This window comes from Amphiura filiformis, chromosome 7, assembly GCF_039555335.1.
Source record: "Amphiura filiformis chromosome 7, Afil_fr2py, whole genome shotgun sequence".
NCBI classification, from domain to species: Eukaryota; Metazoa; Echinodermata; class Ophiuroidea; order Amphilepidida; family Amphiuridae; genus Amphiura; species Amphiura filiformis.
The window spans coordinates 23,659,662-23,686,631 of NC_092634.1; the positions used below are offsets into that span (position 1 = coordinate 23,659,662).

Here is a 26,970-nt window from a genome sequence, read left to right on the forward strand (position 1 = left end):
TTCAAATTCAAGGACCATGGGAACCCTGTACACAAAAGCTTAAAACCATAATTATCAGAGCGGCCAGCATCCCACAAGAGGGGCAGCTGCACCCCTTGGCTACGCCACTGTTCATATTGTGTGAAATTCACCAAAAGCAAGGCAAAGGAGCCCATGTGTGCTATTATAGTCATCATTGAATAGATCATTGAAGACCCAGTATAACCGTAAAGTTGCGTACCAATGCCAATTTTAAGTATGCAGATTCTGCCGAGTGCCAAGAAGGCACCCTTGAGCAAATGACCAGTGGCCCCCTTGGTAAATACCAATTTCTAAAGCCACAGACCAGTGAAATATAGCCTTATATGATATCCAAAAGGTCAATCAGGCCAGTATTCTTTAAATGATTTTTTCTAAAAATGCAGACGAGGCAGTTTTTCTTCAAGCCTTCGGAAGTGTTCAATGTTATTCTTAATTCAGTACTCCACAAATATCTCACGGACAACCAATTCAGTTTTTACATCAAAGATGTACTTTATTTTTGTATTGCAAATAACTGTTATTCTCAAAACATGACAACAAAGAAATACAAAAGCATAGTAATAGTTTCTCATTAGGATTTGATAGATACCCAGACATACACAAATACTTAACTGAATAGTACTTGACCCTAAAGGCATGTCCAATGATACACATATGTGGTGTGATCAAGCAAAATCAGTCTGAAGTCGAGTCATATATTCAACTTTCGGTTTCTTATTGGATTGTAAATAGCATTTGCAAAGCTACATTTTACAGAAAACCCCATTGAAGTTGGACAACCAGTTCAAAAGATATGAACAAAAAGAGTTTCCAAAACTATAGGAAACAAAAGCAGATATTTCCATTGTTTGGCAATATCATAAAACCAATATTTCCAACTGATGTTGCTTGATCACATAATTATGATAACTTGTATCGTGACAGTTTGGCATGTCACTTATGAATGGAGAAATAGTGTACCTCTACACTAGTGCCTGTTAACTCTACACTAGTGCCTGTTAAGCGCTCCACAGACTCCGAGTATTACACGTACAATATTGTATGCAACATATCTACGTTATCTAATCTATTGCCATTCTATTTCCAGTAATGTATAAGTTCTAACGAATGTTTGATGACGAAAAATTGATAATATGTTGCATATAATATCTAGTAGAAATATATTATTGATTTTACGTCATCAAACATTCGTTAGAACTTAAACATTACTGGAAATATAATGGCAATAGATTAAACAACGTAGATATGTTGCATACAATATTTTACGTACAATAAAAAGTCTGAATACTGCTTTAGAATTTTGTTTATCGTGTGTGTGAGTGTGTCTGTTTTAAATTACAGCCTAAAGGGCAAATCTAACAGGCAACCGCTAGGAGCATAGTTGGGTTTTTTATGACGTCACTTCTGTCGCTGATCGGCAACTGTTCGGCATCCAACCGACAAGACACTAACATGCCCACGTATCAAATCGCAAGCCAGTTGACTTCCAAGGCAACTTTGACGCTCCCAAGGCTTGCAGCGATTGCACGATGCTAGCGATTGTGAAAACACTACCAGTGTTTTCACTAGCAATTTTTGAATCGCACACTGTGACTGATTTGCCCTTATTGCATGCAATTACTATCTATAAAAGACTAATGTTGGCCTTTGACAAAAAGGCCAGACAATCGATATCCAACCCCAGAATCCACCATTATGCAAAGTAGTTATTTTTGGTTTAAAACCAGAACTGGTTATATCCACTTCAGCGTATTTGTAATGTAACACTTTCCACATCTGGGGATTTTCTTTCCTGCACATCCGAAATGACATCATGGCATGAGAATAGTATTACATTATTCCCAATGAAAGTTTATATTTGGCTAATAACTGTGCACCATCTATTTAGAGATCTTTGTGTGAAATCTGGAGGGTTTTGTTTTGGGGCAAGGTATTTTTCCAAGGGAGAGGAAAAATACCGAGGCCCAAAACAAAACCCGACAATTTCACACAATGAACTCAAAAAAGATGGTGCATAGTAATTATTATCATTCATTACCATCGTATCTGATATTTTAAACAAATCAAAATGGCATTTTATGTTATTTTATGCCATAAAACGTTCTTAAATATAAACAGTTTTAATTATTGTTATAACCTATGTCAGAGATGGCTTTGTAGTATATATCAATATTATCTCAAAGAATTGGAAGATATTATTTGCCAGAGTTCCAACATGAGAATCAATTTTGGACATGGCCAGTTCTGGTTGCAATCCCTTTTGTGAAACCATTATTTTTTGGGATGTCTGGGATATTCAACATCATAAGCCCAAAGATTTGATTTGATTTTAATCCAGGCAAACAACATACAAAAAAAAAAACCGGAAAAATTGGCAAAGCATTGTTACATGATCTTGATTTTTGGCAATTTTCAATTCTTTAAAACAATTAAATGAATTTACTGGTCTGGTTGTCCACATCCAATGATTCTTTACAATTTTTACAAGTATCACAGTTCAAATTTCACAATTTTTTCTATCTTCAAATATTATCCAAGTAAACCATCTGAGTAAACCTCGACGTAGGATTGTTTCTGAGTAAATATAACTTCCATTGTGACATTTGCATCAACAATCACACTTACACCACTTCATAAGGATACATTCTACTGCAATGATTTAGAGAAAACAATATTATCTGTAACATGATTTTTTTGGGGAGGCACATCAATTTTTAGTGGGTATGCTCCCCCAGAATTTTGAGGTGGTGGGTCTTTTGGAGCTGACGACACCGGTAAAAGGGGGTCTTTTGGAATTGTGAACAGTCATAATCTAAAAAAATAAAAAATAGAAATAAAGATCAAGCAATTTAGGGTTCTTTTGGAGTCAAAATGATAAAAAATAAAGGGTCTTTCAGTGTTCTGTTTTGGTAAAATTCAGGGATCTTTCAGAAAAGCGTGGTCCAAAAACGGGTCTTTCTAGGGGAGCATACCCATATGGTCATTTGTGTTAAGTGCCCTCCTAGAATTAGGAAAGGGAAATAAATTGTCATTTTTAAAGGTGAGTGATCTGAATGCAACAAATATTCTAAATCCATCAAACATGCTGTTATATTTTTATATTTAGACCACGGTAAACATTGTTTTCAATCAGAAAACGTATAAAATGAAGTGCTGCTGCAGTTTTTATAACAAAAAAGAATTGGAACATTACAAAAAGACTTTTGGGAGCTATTTTTTTACATGATATATTGGACCTGGACTGGCTACAAGCCTGCTTATGAGAGTAAACAAATACTGAATGACGGATAGATTAAATGAAATGGCAAGGGCTATTTTGCACCCATCATTTGATAACACATGTATCCCATCTTAACTCACTTGCCAACTGAAACCTGCACAGCCATTTGGGCTGTTCTATTTGAAATCCATACACCCCCTATGAAAGACATGAACTGAATCTCCCACACAGGGAGTGTAGATTTCATATGGAGTCACCCATTCAGGTAACCCCATTTGAAATTCATTTTCCCAGTGTGGAAGACTAAGGCTATGTCTTCAACAGGGGGTGTATGGATTTCAAATGGAATGTTTCATTTGAACTGATGGATGGCCTGCCCTTGATAACAAGTTGACTGCTCAAGAGGCTAAGTGCAATAGCTGCCATGTGTAAATGAGTACAATATACTGTGTGTAAATTGCCAAATGTTTACAGGGCAGCTATTGCACTTACCCAGTCAAAGTATGATTCAATCTGATAAAATGTCAATAACAAGCTCTATACTCTGAAGACATTACAATATATTTTCCATGATATGTTTTAGTCAACAAAACAGTTTGGAGGAGCTGCTGGTCTTATCAGTTGAAAGTTGCTTTAGAGAAGTCCATCTCTGGATGTTGTTTCATAAATCTGTAAAATAAATGAAAACATATCAAATTTGTTACGAGCAATTGTTTTTCACACAAGTCTTCACATACATAACTGACAGCCAGTAAAATGTTTTTTGTTTGTTTTTTCCTTGTAATTATTATTCTCCCTGTTTTTACCGAATAAATCCTGTTTATGATATGGCATGTTGAAGGGGTCTGGGAGGTGCTCTGGACCAGGACAGGGTTGCTGTTTAGCAGTCCGGGTTCCCAGCATTTCAGTTTTCACAAACACACAAATTTATCCCTGATAGTTACCTGACAAATTTCCAAAATTCCATGAGAATTCTAGGTGAAAAATTGGTTAAGCTCCCTTTTTTTGCACGAAGGCAGGGTTCCCAGCATTTCACAAAAATACAACTTGGGCACATGACTTTGTGAATGCCAAAATAACAAAATAATTACCCTCTTGGACAACTCAAATTCAAGTTGTTCCAATTTGGGCTGGTTTTTTTTTTCAAATGCCTTGAGTTTTTCCTGTCTGGAAATATGGATTTTCATTTTCCCTGATTTCCCCAAGTGGCTGAGAACTATGTCAGTTTATCGCATGAGAAGAGAGATAGAGAAACTGACCTGGGATTCAACATCCACAGGAGAACAATATACCTACACTACAAGATTCCTATTGAGCCTGCCTACACAGGTACACCGTCGCCAAGGTATCTGACTGGTACACACAAGACTACATACGCAGTACCAATGCTGCTACTGCATAGGACCCACCAGCAGTGGTACTGCACTTGTACTCGCCTGGGATTGAACCAGTACCAGTGTACCTGTGCAGGTGGCCCCCAATAGGAATTTTGTAGTGTACCTGTTCAAGTGCTTTAAGCTGAAGAGATTAGAACTCAAAGAGTCTGTCTGCACTGAGAAGAATAGCACCATGCACAACACTATGGTTAATCAAACATTTTGAAATGTAATGTATAGAGACCAATATAGTGTACCTCTGGCATTTTATTTATCCTGAAATGCAACGATAATTGGCATCTCTGAGCTTGCACATGTAGTGCTTAGCGTGTTATCGGCACAACGCATTACAAGCAGAATGCAAACAAGCACGCATTTGAAAACAAAGTTTGGTGATCCCATGATTAAATAATCTAGAGGCATACTATTTGGCCCTCCATGAAAGACATGCAAACATGGTGGATGAATTAGTCGGAAGTCTGATTTCTTTGATTAAAGCAGAACCTTCCATATCAGATGAGTAACCAACAAATTATTGTCTAAAGGTTCCTTCATACGATGCCGCAATTGCGTTGCGATGCGCTGCATTGCCGATATATCGATTACTCTTTGCATTTCCAAGTTTAAATATATTAAACTTAATTGCGATACCGCAATGTAGTATTCTGCGGTACAATGCAGTGCGGCAATGCATTGCATCGCATCGCAATTGTGGCATAGTATGAACAGACCTGAACACTATACTTACTTGTCCATGATATCTTTCTTTTTCTGGTCATCTGACGTTGGTAAACCCATAGCTTTTTGTCTCTGATCATACATCATTTTCTCTACCATCCCCCTTGTTTCACCATCCAAGTCTGAAAGCTATGATATAAATGGAGAGAAAATACAGTATGTTATTTGACCTACATGTAGTACTGTTTATTGGTCATCTGATGTTAGTGGCATCATGACTATTTGATGGGGAGGTTTTGGAAAGACCCCCTCGAGGTCAAAGGTCATCTAGCGGGGAAAATACCTTAAAGGTCATCTAGGGGGGAAAATACCTTAAGTGGATAACAAACAATGGTGGATAAAAAGAATCCAATAGACGATTCCCAACATGTCTCAAGTTGCCCAAGCAGCATGGTGCTTTTTAGGGTGAATAGGTCATTCATTCATTCCTGGAGTATTGCCAGAGACCACAAGGGACAAGAGTTATTTTGCTTTCTAAGAAATAATGTACATGTATCTGTAGTGGCTGCAGGTGCCACACAAGGCTCCCTTGGAAGCAACTGAGTAGGAATATGGGGGATTCCCCAATATGTTTGAAATTGCTCATATAAACCTTCAAACAGCATGCTACCATGCTGCTGGTGCTGTCACAGCTTCAGGGCCCTCACAGCTACAGGCGCACTAGTTTCCATTAAAAAGATGTACAATGTTTCATTTGACTTACTTTTGAATTTTCAGGGTTCACTTTCTTTGTGTTAATTTCAGGATCTGATTTGACGAGTCGATTCCACCATTCCATCTTATTTATCTGAAGAAGAAACAACAATCACAATGTGGGTTATAATGAATTCTCTAAGCATTTCACACAAGGTTCCCAAACTTTTTTTGTCATGACCCAAATTGTATAAGAAAAATATGGCGTAATCCACAACACAAAAGTTGTAATTTACCAAAATTTATGTGATGTGTGGCTGTTTAGTGTTTATTTGCTTGCCTCTGAGCATCTGAAAGTGGACGCATATTTATACCAATTTTCAAAGAAAATATGACTCATTTTATTTTTGACCAAATGTAACACAAACAAAAGTTTTACAAAGTTTCAGAAGACTTTTGAAATTTGGGCTCCAGTTAGGTGAAATTGAGGCACTTTTTTATACCTAAATTGACCTAGAAAATGTCAATTGTCTTTTTCCTTTTTATACTTTTTTCTCTTTTCAGGAAACGTCGCAACTCCCTGCTGAAGTGCTTTTGACCCAATGACCCAGTTTAGGAAGCCTTGATTTAGCAAATGGAACACTGAAGTACTCTGTCCTAAGATATTTAAATAAGAATTTATTAATATGTTTCACATAACACAACATCAGATATAAAATATAGCGGGTATCACATCGCATTTTGCGATAAAATCTAGTCAGTTTGCTATGCAAGTTCTTATGATGCATCACATAATTTGTGACACAAGTTTAAATGCTTGTGATAACTAATTGGTCTTTTTTACTTTCTGAAGTATCAACTTCGAAAATGCACCACAAACCAGGCTCAAATTTGTGTTACAAATGCAGTATAGATGAGTTGACCTCAATGTTTATCAACAAAGACAAGGGACTGGAATATCGATATGCTTGAGTAAACCCATGCAACCACTACACTTTTCAATAGCCTTATTGTGATGTGGCAGGAGTTTTAAAAACACAAGCCCTGAACAAACCATGATGCATGAGCATACTGCCAGGCAAACAACAATGGAAATTGTGATGATGCGTACGCATACTGTCAGGCATTGACGTCAGAAGTCAACTCATCTATAATGACATGATTTGACATCAATCGGCAATGATAAATCGATGTGATTGAGTGTCTGATTTCAACAGCCATTGCACTAAGCACTGTCACAGTCAGCGCTTTTTATTTTATTTGGGGGCATAAATTAGCTTTCTGTGGAATACGTTCAGCTATGATGATACTTTGCGACTTCTGGATAAATTCCATTCACTGTCAGAGGAAGTTTGTGTGTGTGTGAATGCAATGGAGCAAATAGATCTGCAAATCAATACAGCCTTGATTTGCTATGAAGTGAACAGACCATGTTTTTCATCAAACCACTGTAATACCTCTTTGAATGTGGCAGACGTGTCATCAAAGTTTGAACATATAATAGTATGTCTTTAAATACTCAGAAACTACTCAGAAATAAGTCAGAGTTTGACAGCTAAAACTATCAAAACTCGGTATGTTCACAGAAGCACAAAGCAAGTCAAAACCCAGCAGAAAACTCCTTGCATCTTGACAAGTACCGTAACCACTCGGGTATAAGTCACCCCCCTAGATGGCAAATTTTACTTCATCTTGGCAAGTAATGCACAAAAATAGTGTTATGCACATGACATCCCAAACCCAAAGTTAAAGCAGTTGAACCTGCATTTTTTACAGGACGGAGTGCCCATCTCTCTTTCGTTAACGATTAGGCGTGACTCCACCTTAAAATGTTGCTGTGAGGGGATCGCCGCACCTTCTCCACAGTGAGTCTATTACCTTTTTACACTTTTTTGCATTTATACACCTGGGTGGAGAGGAGTAATCAAGATAAAGTGCCTTACTCAAGGGCACAACACGATGGCATCGCAGGCTCGAACCTGCAACCTTCCGATTATGGGTCGGAGCCTGTTCCCCTCGGCCACTGTGCTCCCTCAAAATAATAGCAGAATAATTGACGTACCTTTTCAATACTAACTACCACTGTTTTCTTGTCCTCTATAACCCATGCTGTCTCTTCTACTTTGATATCATTGAACATCTCCCCATCTATGACTGCAGGGTGACCTTTCAGGCCAACTTTGAGACGTTTTTTGCTAAAGTCTACTATCACATCGCGGCCTTTTAGTGGAAATGATACATTGAACGGAATGTGAACCTGGAAAAAAAAATAAGATGGCGAGATTTATAGAATAACGTTATTGTTTTTAGTCGTACATCTATCGTCTCATATAACACGGGCATTAGTAATGATGTCGCATGTTACATGTATATGAGATGATAGATACATGACAGCGGCTAAAAACAATACCTTTATTTTCATTCTTAAACACTTCATTTCAAATAAATATATTAATCATAAGTATTCCAAATTTTAATCAAATTAAATCCTACATTTTACAAGGAATTACTAGGGCTTAGAATCGATAAGTCCCGTTGTTGCTATGCACCTCCGTTTGATTCAAATACCACATACGAGTATCGCATCGACACATGCGCGCTAAACTGTGTTATATCGTGTCATATCACACAACAAAAGAACCAATAAGACTGCAGGAACTTTCTTAAGTGTTTAAGCATGAGGATACTACTAGACTCTGCAACTGCCAGAGTACAAGAAATGCTGCTCCAAGTACTAAATTAATCATAACCTGTGCCATTGTATCTGCCGCCTAATCACATTGCTTGTTACTTGTATCATGCACAAACAGATGGAGGCCGCATGTGCCGCCCAATCACATTGCTTGCTACTGTATCATGCACAAACAGATGGAGGCCGCATGTGCCGCCCAATCACATTGCTTGCTACTGTATCATGCACAAACAGATGGAGGCCGCATGTGCCGTCCAATCACACTGCTTGTTACTTGTATCAAGCACAAACAGATGCAGGCTATTTATAGCCAACAAAGATGTTTCTTTCTAAATTTTCGAAAATTGGGTCGCCATTCATTTGCACAGGAAAATTGTTCCCCAATTTCTTCAAATCTGTGTCAGTTGGGCCCGTAGAACAGGGTTGTTTTTTCATCACCTTATTGACATCGATAATTCTTACTTCCTCAGCCTGCCCATTTTAAATGTTGAATGGGTGAGGCCATTTAAAGGAGCATATTAAAATAACAGATGTGGAAAATGTGAGTATAAACTGACCATAGATACCAGTTGCAGTCCTACTGTATATGGCATATTGGATGGCCTAGGGGAAAGTTAGCCCATATTTGCAAGACTATCCTTGCCTTCCAAGACAAAACAAACCTACTCATGTTACCCTCTGGCCATGGGCTGGCCTGGTGTCAGATCTTACCCAGGGAAAGATGACATTCCAATATTGGCCTTTAAGCACTTAAAATCCTCACTAAAAGGTGTAATAGAAGTCTTTTGGTCATCAGCAAAAGATACCAAAATTATAGCAAATTATTGCAATATCTTCCATCATTGCACTATATATATACAAAATTTAAAAAAACATGGCAGAAATTTTTGCGCAAATAATCATTCCACTGCAGGTAAATTAAGTAATTCTGGTATAGCGGCTCTGGTATAAACACACATGCACATAGGTGGGTATAGAAGAAAGCATAAACGCGCCTTACATTGCGCTACATGGATGCAACAGGTACATTCAAGCTTGGCCTAGAATTTCTTAATTTACCTGTAGTACTATATTTCAGAACAGCTAATGATATTCTTATAAGACAGAAGTATACCGTAAAATCTTGATAGTTAGCATATATAAGCTTACTATCAAGCACTTTTAAAACATGCAAACATGAAGAGACCCATCCACAAAAACATAAAGGGTTTTGAGCAAATCATTGATACACATAGTTATAAATGAACAAGTAAACCTGCCAATGTGTGTCTCAACTCCATTAGCTCACTTGGTAATGCTCCGAGTTTGGTACAATTTCATGTTTTCAAAAGCACTCGATAGTAAGCACATATGCTAACTATCAAGTTTTTACGGTATTCATATTACTAACTTCAACTTCTGATAGTGTTTGTGTCCACTGATAGTTAGGTAGATCACACCCATTGCCAGCATTGGGTTTTAGTTTGCCTTTATCTGCTTCATCTTCCTCCTCTGATTCAGCACCCTACAAAAGATAACACAAAAATTTATAGTATCAAATTATATATTCTCTCAATCAAATATGATCTGTGACCCAGAAAAATGGGAATTTTAATGGGAAAACATGGGCGTATCATTTTGTATTACTGAGGAAGTCACCTGAAACTGTCTAACTGTGAGTAGAAAATTGGCTTGTTTACATAATTACTCAACAAAAATTGATGCTACAATCCTGATGAATCTATTGAATAATGCCTCTGGCAGATGCTCAATTTTACAACTAATGCTTGAATAAGTTCTATGAACTCAAAACAAGACCAGACTAACAAATCAAGGCTATTAGCAATAGCTACAATGTATTTGAAGTGACTGGACCCCCGGAATGTATAGAGGTCTGGTTTACATTTTCAGGATCAAATTTTGGACAGGGAGTCTTGGTGAAAATGTTGGGCACCTATCAAATCCTAGCTAAGACCTTCAATTCTGATATAATTCATATGCTCAGTTGGATCTGTTCCCCAACAGAACAGTGGTACTATAATCCTTTCCAGTAAACCTTTGACGAGAGCATATTTTGAGCGTACATCACATATTTACTGTGTTGAATTGTCTCTGATTGGCTGCTGAGGTGATCTGCTGTTGCCGAGTTGAAATTTATGAATGAACTTTACACCATATGCATTGTTAGCTCCGACTTCGCAATAGCACGATAGTATGCGCTCGTCCAAGGTTTACTGCAAAATATTATAATCTGTTCTTACTCTTACCTCTTTTTTGTCCGACGATGCCTTTTCTTTTGGTTTCGTTTCTGTATCTTGTGCCTGTTTCTTTTCTGTGCCTTGTGCCTCACCTGATCCTTTTAACTTTGCTTGTTTCTGGAATATATACACAACACAATATCACCTTGAAGCAGAGGGAATATAAAGACAACTGCTCACTTAAATCTATGAGAACTACCTGCCTATTGGTCAAAAAGAAGTTTTCATTATCAATTGGACCAATCAGCAACATTGTCAGAATAATTTCACCACACAAAACAATTAGGGTGAATTATTTGTAAAGCTCCATTCTGATTGGTGATTAGAGTGAAGATATCATGTAATTGACCAATCAGAAGCAATGTTAGATCGGCAGGTAGTGCTCAGGGGGTTAGTATTGTTGGATACAAACTAAAATGTTTCAACAAAACTTAAAATAAACACATGCCTGCCTTTGTCAAAGCATGCAACTTCAAACAAATTTTTACAATTAAATTATTTTGAAGAAATTAAATGATATTTTTAAAAATATCGGCCGTTCTTGATATTGTGATACTAAAATAGATTACAAGCACATATTGGCAAGGTTATACAATAAGTCTTCAGTCTTTATGCTCCTAAATAAAGCTGATAGCTTGTCCACAGAGAAATGTGCTGCTCAAAAAACAGGTGCAGATGTGCCAATAGTGGGGGATATGTACAAGTTGTGCGAGTAAAAATGAACTCTAGAAGCTTAGAGAACCTGGTGGATGAAGTTTGATGATGGGTGGAAAGTTGACATTTATGAGTCCATGATGTATTTTGTGGGACATTGAACACTGAATGAACAGCCATCCATGAGGTGCGCCTTATTCTGTGATGATGCACCATTCTCAAAATAATCACAGGGTGTATCACATGAGTGGCATACTATGGTCTATGATCAGCTCTTAATAGGCGGGAATTATTTGGTTTTTGTTACTGCGCGAGTCAATAAAGTTCCAACTTACGTACGCCAGTCGGCCCGTATGCGTAAATTCACAAAAGCACACATCATTCACGCAAAACGCAAAGCGCAGTTCGCGTAGGTGCTGCGTCTAGCTGTATGTACGCCATTCTGTATCAATCCACGATGTTATGAGTCCCCGCCTATTATGAGCTGATCAGAGTATACATTGTGCAAGTGTACCAAACATTTGTTAATAACATCGTCTTTTGACTGGATACAAGAAGGCTTCATTTTGCTAGAATGCCGAGTTGCCAGTTCAATGAATAACAAGAGCACCAATGGCGCTGTGGCTCTACGCTTTTTTTGTGGGAAAGCAATTGTTCTTGGAGTCGAATGCGCAACAGGTTGGTAGCTGTATGGAAAGGTTGGGTAGGTCGGCCAATTTTTTTAAACCTTCAGTTTGAAAAAATTCCCCACAAATATTCAATACGGTCCTTGAAAACTCGATGCGGGGTCAATCTTCCTCCGCCGCATTAGTATTTTTTGCCGCATTACTATTAGTTGCAAAATCTGAAAATAATTCATTATTGTGCAAATTACTACTGAACCAGCAAGAATAATTTGTTCTGCAAAATTTTAAAATCCCCTTTTTTAGTATTTTTAGTTTTCAACAACTATAGAAAGCCTTGGCAACTATTAGAATTCATCTAAATTGACCTCAGGCGACCCCAAAATGACCTCCCAAAATTTGGCTCTAAATGGTGACCTCAGATGACCCCGAAATGACCTTCCAAAAATTTGACTTCAAATGTTGACTGTACCCACCAAGTTTCATGCCCATACGACAGTTTTAGTAATTTGACCTCAGGTGACCCCTGGCTGACTCGAAATGAGCTTCCAAAATTTGACTCTAAATGTTGACTGTACGCACCAAGTTTCATGCACATACAACAGTTTTTAGTAATTTGACCTCAGATGACCCCTGGATGACCCCAAAATACCCTCCCAAAAATTTGGTTCTAAATGTTGACTGTAGTGTACCCACCAAGTTTCATGCCCATACGACAGTTTTTGCTAATTTGACTTCAGATGACCCCTGGATGACCTCTGGTGACCGTGACCCACTAACCAATACAAACTTGTTCTGTACGACCCCACAAAATTAGGCTCCAAATGTTGGCCGTACCCACCAATGCCCATACGACATTTTTAGCAATTTTACCTCAGATGACCCCTGGGTGACACCGGTTGATCCTGAAATGACCTTCCAAAATTTGACTCCAAATGTTGACTGTACCCACCAAGTTTCATGCCCATATGACAGTTTTTGCTAATTTTACCTCAGATGACCCTGGATGACCTCAGGTGTCCTTGACCCACTAACCAATACAAACTTGTTCTGCCTGGGGTCAAGATGCACCCATCAAGTTCGAGGAACATGCGACCCCACAAAATTTGGCTCCAAATGTTGACTGTATCCAGTTTCATGTTCATACAACAGTTTTTAGTAATATGACCTCAGATGACCCCTGGGTGACCCCAAAATGACCTTCCCAAAATGTTGATTCCAAATGTTGACTGTACCCACCAAGTTTCATGTCCATCGACAGTTTTAGTAATTTGACCTCAGATGACCCCTGATGACCCCAAAATGACCTTCCCAAAATTTGACTCCAAATGTTGACTGTACCCACCAAGTTTCATGCCCATACGACAGTGTTTAGTAATTTGACCTCAGATGACCCCTAGGTGACCCCGGATGACCTCAAAATGACCTTCCCAAAATTTGACTCCAAAGGTTGACTGTACCCACCTAGTTTCATGCCCATACGACAATTTTTAGTATCTTCCCAAAATTTGACTTTAAATGTTGACTGTACCCACCAAGTTTCATGCCCATACAAGTTTTTAGTAATTTGACCTCAGATGACCCCTGGGTGACCCCGGATGACCTTCCCAAAATTTGACTCCAAATGTTGACTGTAACCAGTTTCATGCCCCTACAACAGTTTTTGCAAATTTGACCTCAGATGACCCCTGGATGACCTCAGGTGACCTTGACCCGCTAACCAATACAAACTTATGCTGGGGTCAAGATGCACCTAGTACCAGGGATCTATCATCCCGTCTATACGATGAGTTTGTTTTTGGGTGGATCACCACATTTTACACATAAAATACACGTAACCCACACACAACGCAATTGAATAACAGACCGGTACTGCACAGTGCCGCTGGTTACCTTGTTCTCATTTATGTAATCAGCAATTGGAGCCTACAAAATCTGATGCATTTATAGTGTACGGTACTAACATGTGATATCGGGAATTGACACAAATTTTACGGTAACAAAATCAGTCATAGGCCTACCCAGAAAGGATAAAATTCGAAATGAGAAAATATTGTATGTGACATGGTGTACTAAAGATGCATCCACCCACCAAGTTTGAGGAACATGCTTCCCTACTATAACTATGCTACTATTGCTAGTCTGAGGTGCTCTGGCGAAAACACTCCGATCGCCATGCAATCTAAGTTTTGTAGGCCAGTGGGACAACGGAATCACTACGTGAACGAGCTACTACTACAATAGTCTCTGAGAAAAGAGGCAGACACAGACAAACAAACAGATAGTGAATTAAATAGTGATGATCAGTTGAGTTGTAGCAACTACAAATTTCGAACGTTTGTCAGGGGTCAAACCCCACCATTTATATTTCCCCACACTTTTTTTATCAAAATTGATCCCCACCCTTATGCAGTGTTTGTGACCAAAGCTTACAGCATTACTTATCAAATTCGGAAGACTGAACATCGTCGGGCGCTATCGCCGTTTCATACAGTCACTTCGGGTCCATTTTAGCACTATCTGCGCCATCAATCCATTTCAGAATCGAATTGATGCAGAATTTATCCTCATCTATCAAACACTCATGATTTTCTTATTCATCTGAAACATCTTTCGAAAAGATACGACTTTAGATTGTTTACAGCATTACTTTATCAAATTAGGAAGACTGAACATCGGTAGCGCGCCGTTTCATACAGTCACTTCGGGTCCATTTTTATCATTATCTGCGCCATCAATCCGAATTGATGCAGAATTTATCCTCATCTATCAAACACTCGTGATTTTCTTATTCATCTGAAACATTTGCGACATATTAAATGTTGGCAAAACTGCATCACTGCAACTGCATCGAAAAGATACGACTTTAGATTGTTTATCATAAACACATGGGCAAATTGTAAAGGGCTGAGATACCTGTGAGATCCTGAATTCATGAAAACGTCAGTCTATACTCTCTACACGGCCGCTGTGGTTCGGATCGCTCCACTTCTAGTGTGAGCGAGCGGGCCAAAGCGGCTGATGTAGAGACTGAAAATTATATTCATTCATAAAACTCACGGCGTCGATTCTTCTACGGGTGACGTCGTATGAATTGAAAACATCAGCAAATTAATTTTTGACATTTTCTTTCCAGATTTATGAAGAAAATATGAATGTTTTTCAACAGATCATCAAATTACTTTATTATATTTTTTTTTCAATTGGTAGCGGTACCCACACGCTTTATAATTATATATTGCGCTTTTTAGAAACCCACCCTTTATTCGCATAAAATTGTAATTTTACAGATTTTCAGAATTCCCAACCCACGCTGTAGAAAGCGGTGCCAGACAAACAATGATAATGAATAGCCAGATGTGACCTTCGCTGTCGAGCGTTGTTTTCAGGGTTGTCAAACCCGCGATTTGGTAACCCAATTAGGTGACTTTTGAAGATTTTCCCGGGACAATTTCCTGCCCCATAGAATGCAAAGGGTAAAGAAAAAATTGGGCGACTTTTCGATTATTTGACCTGCGATTCGGGCTGAATTTTTTTGGCAACCCTGGTTATTTAGCGTTAATTTAACTAAATTACTACGCCGCTGATCTCTAAATATTTTGAAGTGTTGTCCCATGGTAACAAAACTCCCGAGAACTCAATAAACAATCTGGACAAAGGAATCATCCAATCACGTTTCTGTCCATGTGAGATCACCGCAAAAATTCATGATAAAAGGTCACTTTCCCAAAGAAAAATAGTGCAATCCGTCAATCCCGCCATGATCTCCCAACTGAAATTGCTAAGACCAAAATAATCTCTAGCGCATACAGGGAACCAAGCAAAGCGATAGAAATGACTTGTTTCTCATGACGACTTTTGACTTTTCTCACTTCAAAATAAGTACTTTCCCCACCCCAAATTCACTTCTAAAGGAGTGCAATCGATTGCTAAATAACTAAGCAAACCGTGGAACGTAATTTCAAAGCCAAATATCATAAACAAAAGAAACCTTAGCATAAAAAGCAAGAACGCATAAGTGGCCAAAATATGTAGCAAAAATACAGTCCTCACTGACTGCAATGACTCAGGCTCACCTAGCTACGCTAAGAGCCAAAAATCCCTAAAATATGATCATAAAATCCCTTTCATGTATTAACACACCTACCTCTTTGTCAATTTCAGCTTGCAACCTGTCCGCCTCCTCATCTGTTAATTCCTTTATCTTAGGTTCACCTGCTGCCGCTGCCTCCTGTTTCCTCTTCTCTTCTTCCGCTTTAGCTCTTGCTTTCTCCTCTCTAGCTTTCTTCGCAGCTGCTGCTTCCTCCTCTTTTTTCCGCCTTACCTCGTCAGCCTGTTTCTGGTGGCGTCTGAAGGCTTCTATAACAAGCTGTATGGAAAGGTATTTATATAGTGTTTGTGTTTAGTTTTGTGATTTCTTCTTCTGGTTCTGGTTCAAAAAGTTAATCTTGTACTGGCTGGATGCATATTACCAGTCAACTTTTACCTTGAGACACATGGGTGTGGCCCTTGAACAATTGATGCAATAATGCATTTTGCTAAAGTTCCGTCTATGAACTGTATTACCGGTACTCACTTTTCTAAAGACCATAAGAGTTACTAGGGGTGTCAACATTTACACGACTCACGTTTAAGCGACATTTAGGAAAGTCACTGCACTAACTGTTTAAACATTAAAAACAAAAATTCATGTCATACTCTATTAATGAATTCAAAATGGATACAAATTCAATACATTTTGAAATCATTAATAGAGTATGAGGCGAATATACCTCAATTCATGGCACATGATCTTTACCTTTTCTGCTTCACCCTTAGATGCTCCTGAGTAGAAGTCTGTCTTCCTCCTCAGGAAAGAGAAGAATGTGTCAATAAGCTGTATTGGAAAATACAAAAAAATAACAGGATTCAATTGGTGTGGCTTACATTGTAGGTACACATTTTTACCATTACTTGAAATTATTTGATTTATATTTGAAAGCTAGTTATAGAAAACACTGATTAAAAAGTGCAGTAGTGTGGGCTCCAAAACCCCAGCATTTTCATGTGTATTATATGTTCTCAGTCTCAGACCAGATATCAACATCCCAATATATTGGAGAATATCAGTCTGATCAACCTCGAACTAATTCGAAGCTAGAGTTCTCAAGGCTTTAGACTTTAATAATGGTAAAAAAGAACTGAATGTTCTCTACTTTGAGCATGACACTGCCACACTGGTGAGAAAATCGGTTACTTGCATTATGCAAAAAGGACATGCCAAAAATGGGCATGATTTCAATAAAAAAGTTTCATCAAGCAGAAAGATTACAAACAGTTGAGTTTGTGTGCTAGGTATCTACCTATACTAAATTTAAGTTAAGGGGCACTACACCCCTCGATAAATTTGTGTCTATTTTTGCATTTTTCTCAAAAACTAATAACACAGTGGTAACAAAACTTATGTATATTATAGGGGCAAGGAATCCAGTTACTACACTGGAATTTCAGTGACCCAAGACAAGCAGTTGGTTATTTATGATAAGAAATAAGGTACCACTACGATGTACCTCATTTCCTATCATATATACTGAACTGCTTGTCTTGAGTCACTGAAATTTCAGTGTAGTAATTGGAATCCTTGCCCCAATAATATACATAAGTTTTGTTACCACTGTGTTATTAGTTTTTGAGAAAAATGTAAAAATAGTCACAAATTTACCCCCTTAAACTGAAAGAAAATACATCACTTCATATACTTATGTAGTAGATAGAGGGGAAAAATGCACGGTTACAGAAGAAAAACAAATATCATGAAAAACATAACAGAATGTGAACTTTTCAGCCCTAATTGAGCAATTAAAAAAAATGCAATAAGGTGATTTCACGAAAGGTCATTATGGAGTTCAAATCAGCCTCCAGAAGACATGATCGTGCATCAAGCACAAAAAGAAAACCCCAGACTTTGAAGTGATATTGCTGGTCTCATTTGCTTCAAATGTACTTGTTCCATGCATCATGTCTTCTGGAGGCAGATTTGAACTAATGCCCTTTCGTGAAATCACAAATAAAAAGCTTAATGAGGATGTGTAAAAGAGATCAAAAATATGGGTCTTTGACAAAGACTAGGTTATTTGAAGAAATTTCATGGTAAACATAAATGAAAGTTACTGTGTAAGATGGCTCAATTTAATTTTAAAGAACATGTTGGGCTCTTTCATTTGATACTGTAGCACTTGTAGTTTGCCATTGTAGCACTTGTAGGCCTACTGTACATTTCGTAGTTTCAAAGGTTCTGAGTATTTTTCATATTTTGGGCAATGTCCTTGTTTGCATGGAATCGCCAAGGTGTGTTACCATTACCAAATATTTCAAACCCCTTTGCGATGATTTTTCATCAAATTACCCCCCCTTTTTCATACAAATTCGACGGCAAAATTTGGCCAAAAACAACCCCTTTTTTGTGGTTTTCAATGACTAGAAGTAATTTCAGACACCCCTTTTCAATGACACTAAATTGACATAAAATTACTGGAATTTCCCAAGACTTTAAATACCTCTTTTTAAAGTTTTTATATCCAAGTTTTGCGGACAGTGAATGCGAATTAAATACCCCTATTTTGCCTATTTCACGGTCCAAGCTAAGTCTGCAAATGGCAAAATATTACCCCTTTTCCGCGATATTTGGTAACTCTCATGATATGGTTACCAACCAATTGCGTTGACTTGGTGGGGGGGGGGGAGACGGGATGCACATACCGGCATGACCGGAGTACCACTGGCCATCAACCATACACATCACATGTGCATTACCCCCGGGCATTACTACTATATGTGTGGAATAGGGAGACATGAAGTCCATGTACAAAAACCAGAAATTACATTTCAAATGTACACCAAGGTATTCTTCCCTAACTATTTCACTTACCATGTCACTGTTGGCCTAAATTACATCTTTGAAGTAAGCTTCCTTGGTTGTATTATGTCTCTGGAAATTTATTGGTCCAAATTTGTAGTCAATATCCTGAAATTATGTGTCCTGCTTGTAAGCTACAACATGCTTCAAATGGTGTTGATCAAATCTAGCTCTCAAAATGTCTGACAAAACAATCCCTAACTTTTGACCTTTCATAAAGACATGTGTTATTCTACCAATACCCCACAGAACAGAGACTGTGACTATGAGGTTGATATCATGACATTGCTAAATATGACACATCAGCAGTTGAGCATGTGCTGACATGACATGTGCAGGTCAATGAACACATGGACTCTCAACCAGTCTCTTGTTCAGCATGTTGGGCTATTGACTGCACATGGCAGTGCTATCAAGGCCTTGTGCATGTGTCTATGGTCTGAAAGGTTATGATTTTGGGTCATGTTGTGAACATATACAATGGACATGTACAGCTGAATTTGTCATACATGTGGATATTTAGACTTTTATCAATAAAGTAAGTACAAATTGGGGATCATATTTTTCAGATATGGAATAAGGACTTTGAGTGCATTTTAAAAGTGGTATGTGTGTGGGAATTTTTATAACTGGTGCAGTTATCATGTTTTGAAATATACACTCTTTGACAGCTCTCTCCGTGGCTGTTTGAATGCCTGGTTATACCATGTACCCAAGGTCTTAGCCAGACATGCGTCCACCTGTCTTTAAGACGGCCTAATCTAATTTTAGACAGGTGGATTTAATGGATTTTACAGATGTGATAGCTCTAAAACAGATGATATTAAGGTTATATGAACTTGAGGCTAATTCAGAGTGACATGTAAAGGCCAAATCAGGACATATTTGACCCTAGTGACCCTTCCATGGGTATAGACAAGTTGTTTTATATTTGAGGGTCAAATTTTGGTGTCTGCTTGGATGGGTGGTTTCTGATTTCTGGCTAAGACTCTGCATGTACCCATACACTAGGTATGGGTACATGGGACCAGGTATACATTACTACCATCGGCACCAGTCACAGACTTTAAGCATCATATTTCGAGGCGCGAAAGACACGAAATTGGTGTCGTATGACCTTTGACATTCTTTTGTGGCGAGTGACATGGTCTTTCAATTCACGCCGAGTGTCCTTGACAGGCTTGAGTTGACTATGCTTCAGTGGTCATGAAAGAATTCAAAAGATAACCTCTGCCCCAATAATCCCAAGCTATTGTCTGATAAACTACTACAAGCACGCTCGTAATAATTATGCATTTAAAGTGTATTTTGGTCAATCATACATAGTAATGCTATTCTAATTTAATTATATTGATTTAATTGTTACTACCTAAATGTAGTAACAAGATTCAACGCTTATCCATCTTGCACAAATCATTAGGGGGCCACCTGGCACTGCCAGTTCACTCGTATTTGTTACCGGCTCAACGGCTTACTCGGCGATCTAATTCACGATCATTCACCCAGCACCAAACACGCACCGACATTTACAAGTACTCATATGTGCCGAGAACTGTGAGAGACTGGAATGACCTCCCACAAAACATAACTGAAATCACCAGCACTGAACAATTCAAGGAAGCACTACACAGCTTCTTCAAAGCAAAGGAAAGCAACATAAGAGACTAAGAAAATCACACGCATGCGCAAATTCCTGCTTGCCTTATTCCACTTGGGACGTTAAGCAGTATCCGAGAAGAAGAAGAAGAAGAAGATATTTATTTATACCAATGACTCTTGTTTACATTTAACTTTATTACTTTGTTGAGCTATTAGTATCACTTGTATATTGATGTTGATGATGAAAATAAAATATGAATGAATGAATGAATGAACTGCACCTTGGAAGATGTATGGTAAGAACTCAGTCCTCAAATGATAGTCATATAACGACCAAAAGATAAGTGACTGACTATCATTGAGGACTGAGTTCCGCAGTCTACATCTAGTACAAGGAACTTATATGATGTCCTCATTCACAAACTGATACTATCTGTCCATCGTTTAAGACTGTTACCGCACGGCAGCTGGTTGAAGGAATATTACAGTCAAGAATAGGCTCCATCATTTTTTTGTTCTGATCCCTCCCAGTCTCCCAAAACATCAAAAGCGTTACACATTTACTTACTTAGACTGTCCTTTTTCATATACGCAGACAAAGTAGGGCCAAGCTACCTAGAAATGGTCAAATTTTGGCAAGAAATATCTCTGTGCAATCCTCGTAAGTCCCATATCACATCGTTATCGGCGATCGTGATTTTTTTCCTGAAGTTTGGCTGGTACCTACTAGCGTCATGCACGTGATGTGACACAGCTAAAATAATCGATCGGGGATCATTATCCCATTAACATTAAAACGTCAACAAATTTCAAAACACAGAAAGCAGTAAACTTAATGGCGAGCGGTCCGAATTTTGAGCCATACAAGTTTACGTGGTGAACTAGTCTACATCAGCACCATGCGGCATGCCATTGCAATTTGCACGCATTCAATGCATTGTATTGGCATTGCATGCATGCATGATCATCATGCATGGAAGGTAAGCTTAACTAATTTTAGTATTTATAGAGCTCGGTACATCACTGGCCTTATAAGTAAAAATAAGGAACATTGTCACTCAATTTCACTGCTATCTTACCTGTTGAATTCCTCCTTCCCCAAGCTGCTGGGCCATACCGAGCAAAACGCCATCGAATCTGTCTTCTCCCATGTCGGCTGACATTTTGAATTATTTTATCATAATCTTTATTCCGGCTTTCAACTGCAGCACCACTTGTATAGTAATAGGCGTAAACAAGAAATTTCTTTAAAAAGACAACACTATGGATAAAATTCATGTTTCATAAATTTTACATTGACAAGTTGAATGCTAGTAACTTTTTTTGTGTGTAGCACATGCACAACTAACAATTACACACATGCAATTTTTGTCCGTTTTCAGTAATAGCAATGTCACACGAAAACGAATCCGAAGCTATGAAAGTCACAGAATAGGAGACATGTGTGGCATTGTATTGCACTTATTAAGATTAGATACACTGTTGACTATATATTTTTGATATTTTGTTCAAACATGGTATAAATCATTCTGGGACACCTTGTATCTACTGAAGATCCAAATAAAATGTCAAGGAGTGAAGATTAGCTTTAAACATGTTTATTTACTGCTTGCTTTTAAAATGTTTATTTTTGACTGCCATTTTTAAAAATCTAAGTACCTAATTTCTCACAATTACTTTACCAGGGGCAGTGCAACAAATTTTATGGTACCAAAAGCTAAGGGCCAGAAGTGTAATACCTTCTTACTGGTGTACAGGAATGGAATTTGCTTCCAATTGATGTTAAACAATCCACAACTCATTCACAGTTCAAAAAGGCAGCTAAAAGCCACTTTTTATCTTGATTTGATTCTGTTTTATCATAATTATGCAGTTTTGTCATATGCAGTTGTTTCACCAAATGTGCAATAATTTGTTATTATATAAAGGACCCCAATGGAAATAAGCCCTTTTTAGGGCTTTCTTGGGCTATCCTTGACATTGTATGTTGTTTTATAAATATGTTGTGTGATGTATTTTGATGCATTTTAATTCTGTTCTGATGTATGTTTTTTGAATTGCCAAATAAAATCTATCTCTATCTATCTCTATTGGAAATTTTTTGTCTTCAGTAGATACACATACAGCACCACTAACACTGTTCTAAAATAATAAGCTATCTCGTTGAGACAAAATGGCAACATGCATTTAATTTGAGTTATAAAACATTTGGATTCAACATAATTATAGGCCTACCAAAGAAAATATTGCAACACTTGGAAAATTTAATTTGATTTTGAATAGATAGCGCCACTATCACAATTCTAAAAACATCAATCTATTTCATTCCAGAGATAAAAAATTTTAAAAAATGCATTCAATCTAAGCTATCTTTGGTAGATAGCAAATGCGCATAGATTCATTATAACGGGAAAACTCATTGCAAAACACGTTTTGAGCAGAATTGAAAAAACAAATTACTGCCTTACACAACTTTTAATAAATAATACTTTGACTGGGAAAAGGTCAGTTTGTGAACAAAAGTTTTTCAGTATTAACTTGTTTCTCACACACTTTGTGCATAACTCACGTAGGGCCCCTATTATTCAACCGAAGGTGATAGATGGAATGTCGCGCTTGCATGACTGCGACAAGAACAATGCGCTAATTTGATGCTGCACGCGTTATGCGCGTATCCGTCGCGCTTATGACGTTCACATACTCTTTCTCAAAAGTAATGTCACAACACTCTGCAGACATTAGAGACCGTTCACAAACACTTGTTAGGGGGGCCTGATGCAAAAGGGGGGGCCTGAAATTTTTTGACCCTCCTAGGGGGGGGGAGCCCCTGAAAAAAATGACCACAAATTTTCCAGGAAAAATTAAGTTTAGGCCCTATATGTTTTTCTATGGGGTTGACCCATAATTTTCATGTCAAAAAGGAGGGTCCTGAAATTTTTGAGGTCTGTAAAGGGGGGCCCCAAAAAATTTTTGTGATTAAATTTTTTGCATCAGCCCCCCCCCCTTACAATTGTTTGTGAACGGTCCCTTACTGCTTAAATATTTTAACTTGATCTTCAGTAGATAATAATAATAATAATACCAGCACTTATATAGCGCTATTACAAATTCAAGGAATATGAACATAGCCAGTGTTCGAATTTAGGAAAAATAAATGGTTACAATTTCTGGTTGTCCGTCTAAGTTTTTGGTTGTCCGTAGGCCTACAAATGTGACAACCAAAATTTCGAACACTGAACATAGCACTTTACACAAAAAGAAAAGAGGAAAAAAACAACAAAAAATCTTATGAGATGAGTCTTTAGATGGCTCTTGAAACTGCTGACAGTGGGACATGACCGTATGGATGATGGCAAGTTGTTCCAAAGTTTGGGACCAGCAATGCTGAAAGCCCCACCACCAACCACCCGGTGATTCCGAGGGATGACAAGACGAGAAGTGTCAGCAGCAGATCGTAGACCTTGTCTACCTGATTGATATATGGTAATGCAGTCTGTGAGGTATGAAGGAGCCTGATCATTAAGTGACTTGAAGATGTACAAAAGTGTCTTGAAGGCGATTCTATCTTTAACTGGGAGCCAATGAAGACTAGCGAGAAGAGGAGTTGTAGAATGGCGGCGAGCAACTTGAAAGATTATGCGAGCAGCCCTGTTCTGCAATCTCTGAAGGCGGGTGATGTTGCTAGAGTTGCATCCAATTAAGAGTGAGTTGGCATATAGTCTAATCTGGACAGAACAAGGGCTCGCATGGCATGGCTGGTTGTGTCCCTGTTGATGAATCTTCTTATACGAGATATGTTCCAAAGAGAGAAATTTATAGAGCGACATAATGATGTGATATGAGATGACATGTTCATGGTAGAGTCAAAAATAACACCCAGGGTTTTTACTGTGTTAGAGCAACGAATGATGTCAGATCCAATGTGGATTTCAGTGTCCTGTAATCTGTTCAGATTATGTTGAGAGGCGGCAATAAAGAATTCAGTTTTGGATTGATTTAATTTCAACATATTGCTGTTCATCCAACGATGTATTTCGTCAACACAAGCAGTTAGCTTAAATAAAGCGCAAGCACTATCACCGGGTATTGTGGGATTAAAACAAACATACAATTGGATGTCATCGGCATAAATATGAACTGGATGCCAAATTTACGAATGATGTTAGCAACAGGTTGAGAGTACATTGTGAATATCTTAGGGCCGATTATAGAGCCCTGAGGTACTCCAAATTTGAGATAGTGCCTTTCAGACATATTACCACCAACACATACTTGAAAATTGCGATCAGTCATATAAGATTGAAACCACTCGAGTGCTGTGCCTTTGATACCAAAGTCACATTCAAGTCTGTTAAACAAAATTGTGTGATCAATGGTAGATAGCACTACTGGAGACCAAAATTACACCATCGATTTAATTTAAGCTATCTTCAGTAGCTAGAAAAACTTACCATAACTTTTATATACCAAAAGAAAATGTGGCAAGACACACCGTAATTTGCAAAATTCTGGTGCCGGTCTATAAAGCATTGAATTACATGGTGAATAATAAAATTGAAATATTTCAAGAACAGAATACCATACGAGGCTGAAACAAACTTTAAAATAAAGCCTTTACATTTCGCTATCTTCATGTTATTTGGTGTTTGCTGGTTGTCGTTTTTGTCTGCTGAACGAGATATAAAGCAATACATGTATTTTATAAAACCATGTTACTGGTGTGCTATCTTCTGAAGATCAAATTAAAATTTTAAGTGTTGCGACATTTTGTTTTGGTTTAATTTTAAATTCATGTGATTTTCTTTGTCTATCTACTGAATATAGATCTACCGAAGATAGATGAAATAAAATGCAGGCCTATGTTGTCATTTTTGTTTCCTGAGCGAGATAGAGTGATATTTTCTAATGGAATTAGGCCTACTGGTGCTTTATCTACTGAAAATCAAATTAATATTTCAAGTTTTGTGACATTTTGTTTTGGTTTAATTTTAAATTCATGTGATTTTCTTTGTCTATCTACTGAATATAGATCTACTGAAGATAGATGAAATAAAATGCCATATTGGAAATTTCTTTGTCTTCACTAGATACACAGCTGTTCTAAAATAATACGTTACCAAAGTAAATATCGCAACACTTGGCAATTTTAATTTGATCTTGAATAGAAAGTGCCACTATCACAATTCTAAAAACATCAATCTATTTCATTCCAGAGATAAAAAAAAATAACAAAATGCATTCAATCTAAGCTATCTTTGAAATTTTAATTTGATCTTGAATAGATATAGCGCCACTTTTTTCCATTAAAATCAACCAGGTGTGGTCAGCGAACGGAAACACTGGCGGTTATTGGTGGTGTGATCTCTATAGAGTATAGGGCCATGCTGCCAAAAGGGCTCTATTTTACGGTTCGTAGGACAGATGTTTCAAATTGACAAATCATAATATTAAAATGTTCCAAGAAGAGTCTGTAGAATCTTTTCTGCCATGTTGCCAAATCTGCAACCAGCGTGTTCTATTCTGTTTCCATGGCAAGTTGGCAACGGTCATGCTATTTAAGGATTTTTGTATTTTATACCTAAAAATGACACATTTAAACTAGCTATTTCTTTAAAACCAAATGGAGTAGAAACTTCGTATTTGGTGTGCAGAACACATGTCACAAGGATATTTGAAATATGTAAATAAAATCATCGCTTAAGGGCTGGGGTATGAACGTTTGGACAGTATTTATTGTGGGACATTAGAGCACATCAGACATATCGATTGCATTCTGAATACGAAGAATGTCATTCTGATATCAAATAATTTTGATTTTTTGAAATTCGCAATTTAATACACCTCACCTCACCTCACCTCACCAGGCTGTGTTCGACCATTGTTGGACGTAGCCCTCTTCATGATTCTTCCACTGTTCTCTGTCTCTTGCATTTCTTGTCCATGTAGGTCCCATGTAGGCAGTAATGTCATCACGCCACCTCCTCTTCTGTCTTCCTCTTGATCTTTTCCCTGTTCTTGGTTGCCATTCTGTAAGCCGTTTAGTCCACCTGTTATCTTCCCTTCGTGCAAGGTGACCTGCCCATCTCCATTTCGCTTCTTTGAGTTTAACCATGTCTTTGACTTGAGTTTGACGTCTTATTTCAGTGTTCTTAATTTTATCCCTTAAGGTAATGTGAAGCATCTTCCTTTCCATTGCTCTTTGGGCTGTTTGTAATTTCTGTTCCAGGTACTTGGTTGTTGTCCATGTTTCTGCCCCATATGTCATTGTTGGCAATACACACT

The 26,970-nt window shown here is 37.9% G+C and overlaps 1 protein-coding gene across 1 annotated transcript; it reads right to left on the minus strand.

Moving 5' to 3' along the window:
- Positions 1 to 488: 488 nt before the first annotated feature.
- On the minus strand, positions 489 to 21,898 carry LOC140156913 (nuclear migration protein nudC-like). Its single transcript, XM_072179955.1, has 9 exons — positions 21,768 to 21,898; positions 16,993 to 17,070; positions 16,342 to 16,563; positions 10,927 to 11,034; positions 10,071 to 10,184; positions 8,051 to 8,245; positions 6,059 to 6,142; positions 5,366 to 5,484; positions 489 to 3,910 (listed from the first exon to the last, which is right to left on the minus strand). The coding sequence occupies exons 1-9, from the start codon at positions 21,849 to 21,851 to the stop codon at positions 3,859 to 3,861; spliced, it is 1,056 nt and encodes a 351-aa protein (XP_072036056.1). The 5' UTR covers positions 21,852 to 21,898; the 3' UTR covers positions 489 to 3,858.
- Positions 21,899 to 26,970: the final 5,072 nt, after the last annotated feature.

Excerpts from the sequence above, each read along its gene's own strand:
- LOC140156913 (XM_072179955.1), bottom strand. The coding sequence starts at position 21,851 with ATGTCAGCCGACATGGGAGAAGACAGATTCGATGGCGTTTTGCTCGGT. Across the intron at positions 17,071-21,767 it reads GGGAAGGAGGAATTCAACAG|CTTATTGACACATTCTTCTC; the intron begins GTAAGATAGCAG and ends TTTCCAATACAG. Across the intron at positions 8,246-10,070 it reads AAACACTATCAGAAGTTGAA|GTTCACATTCCGTTCAATGT; the intron begins GTTAGTAATATG and ends TTTTTTTTCCAG.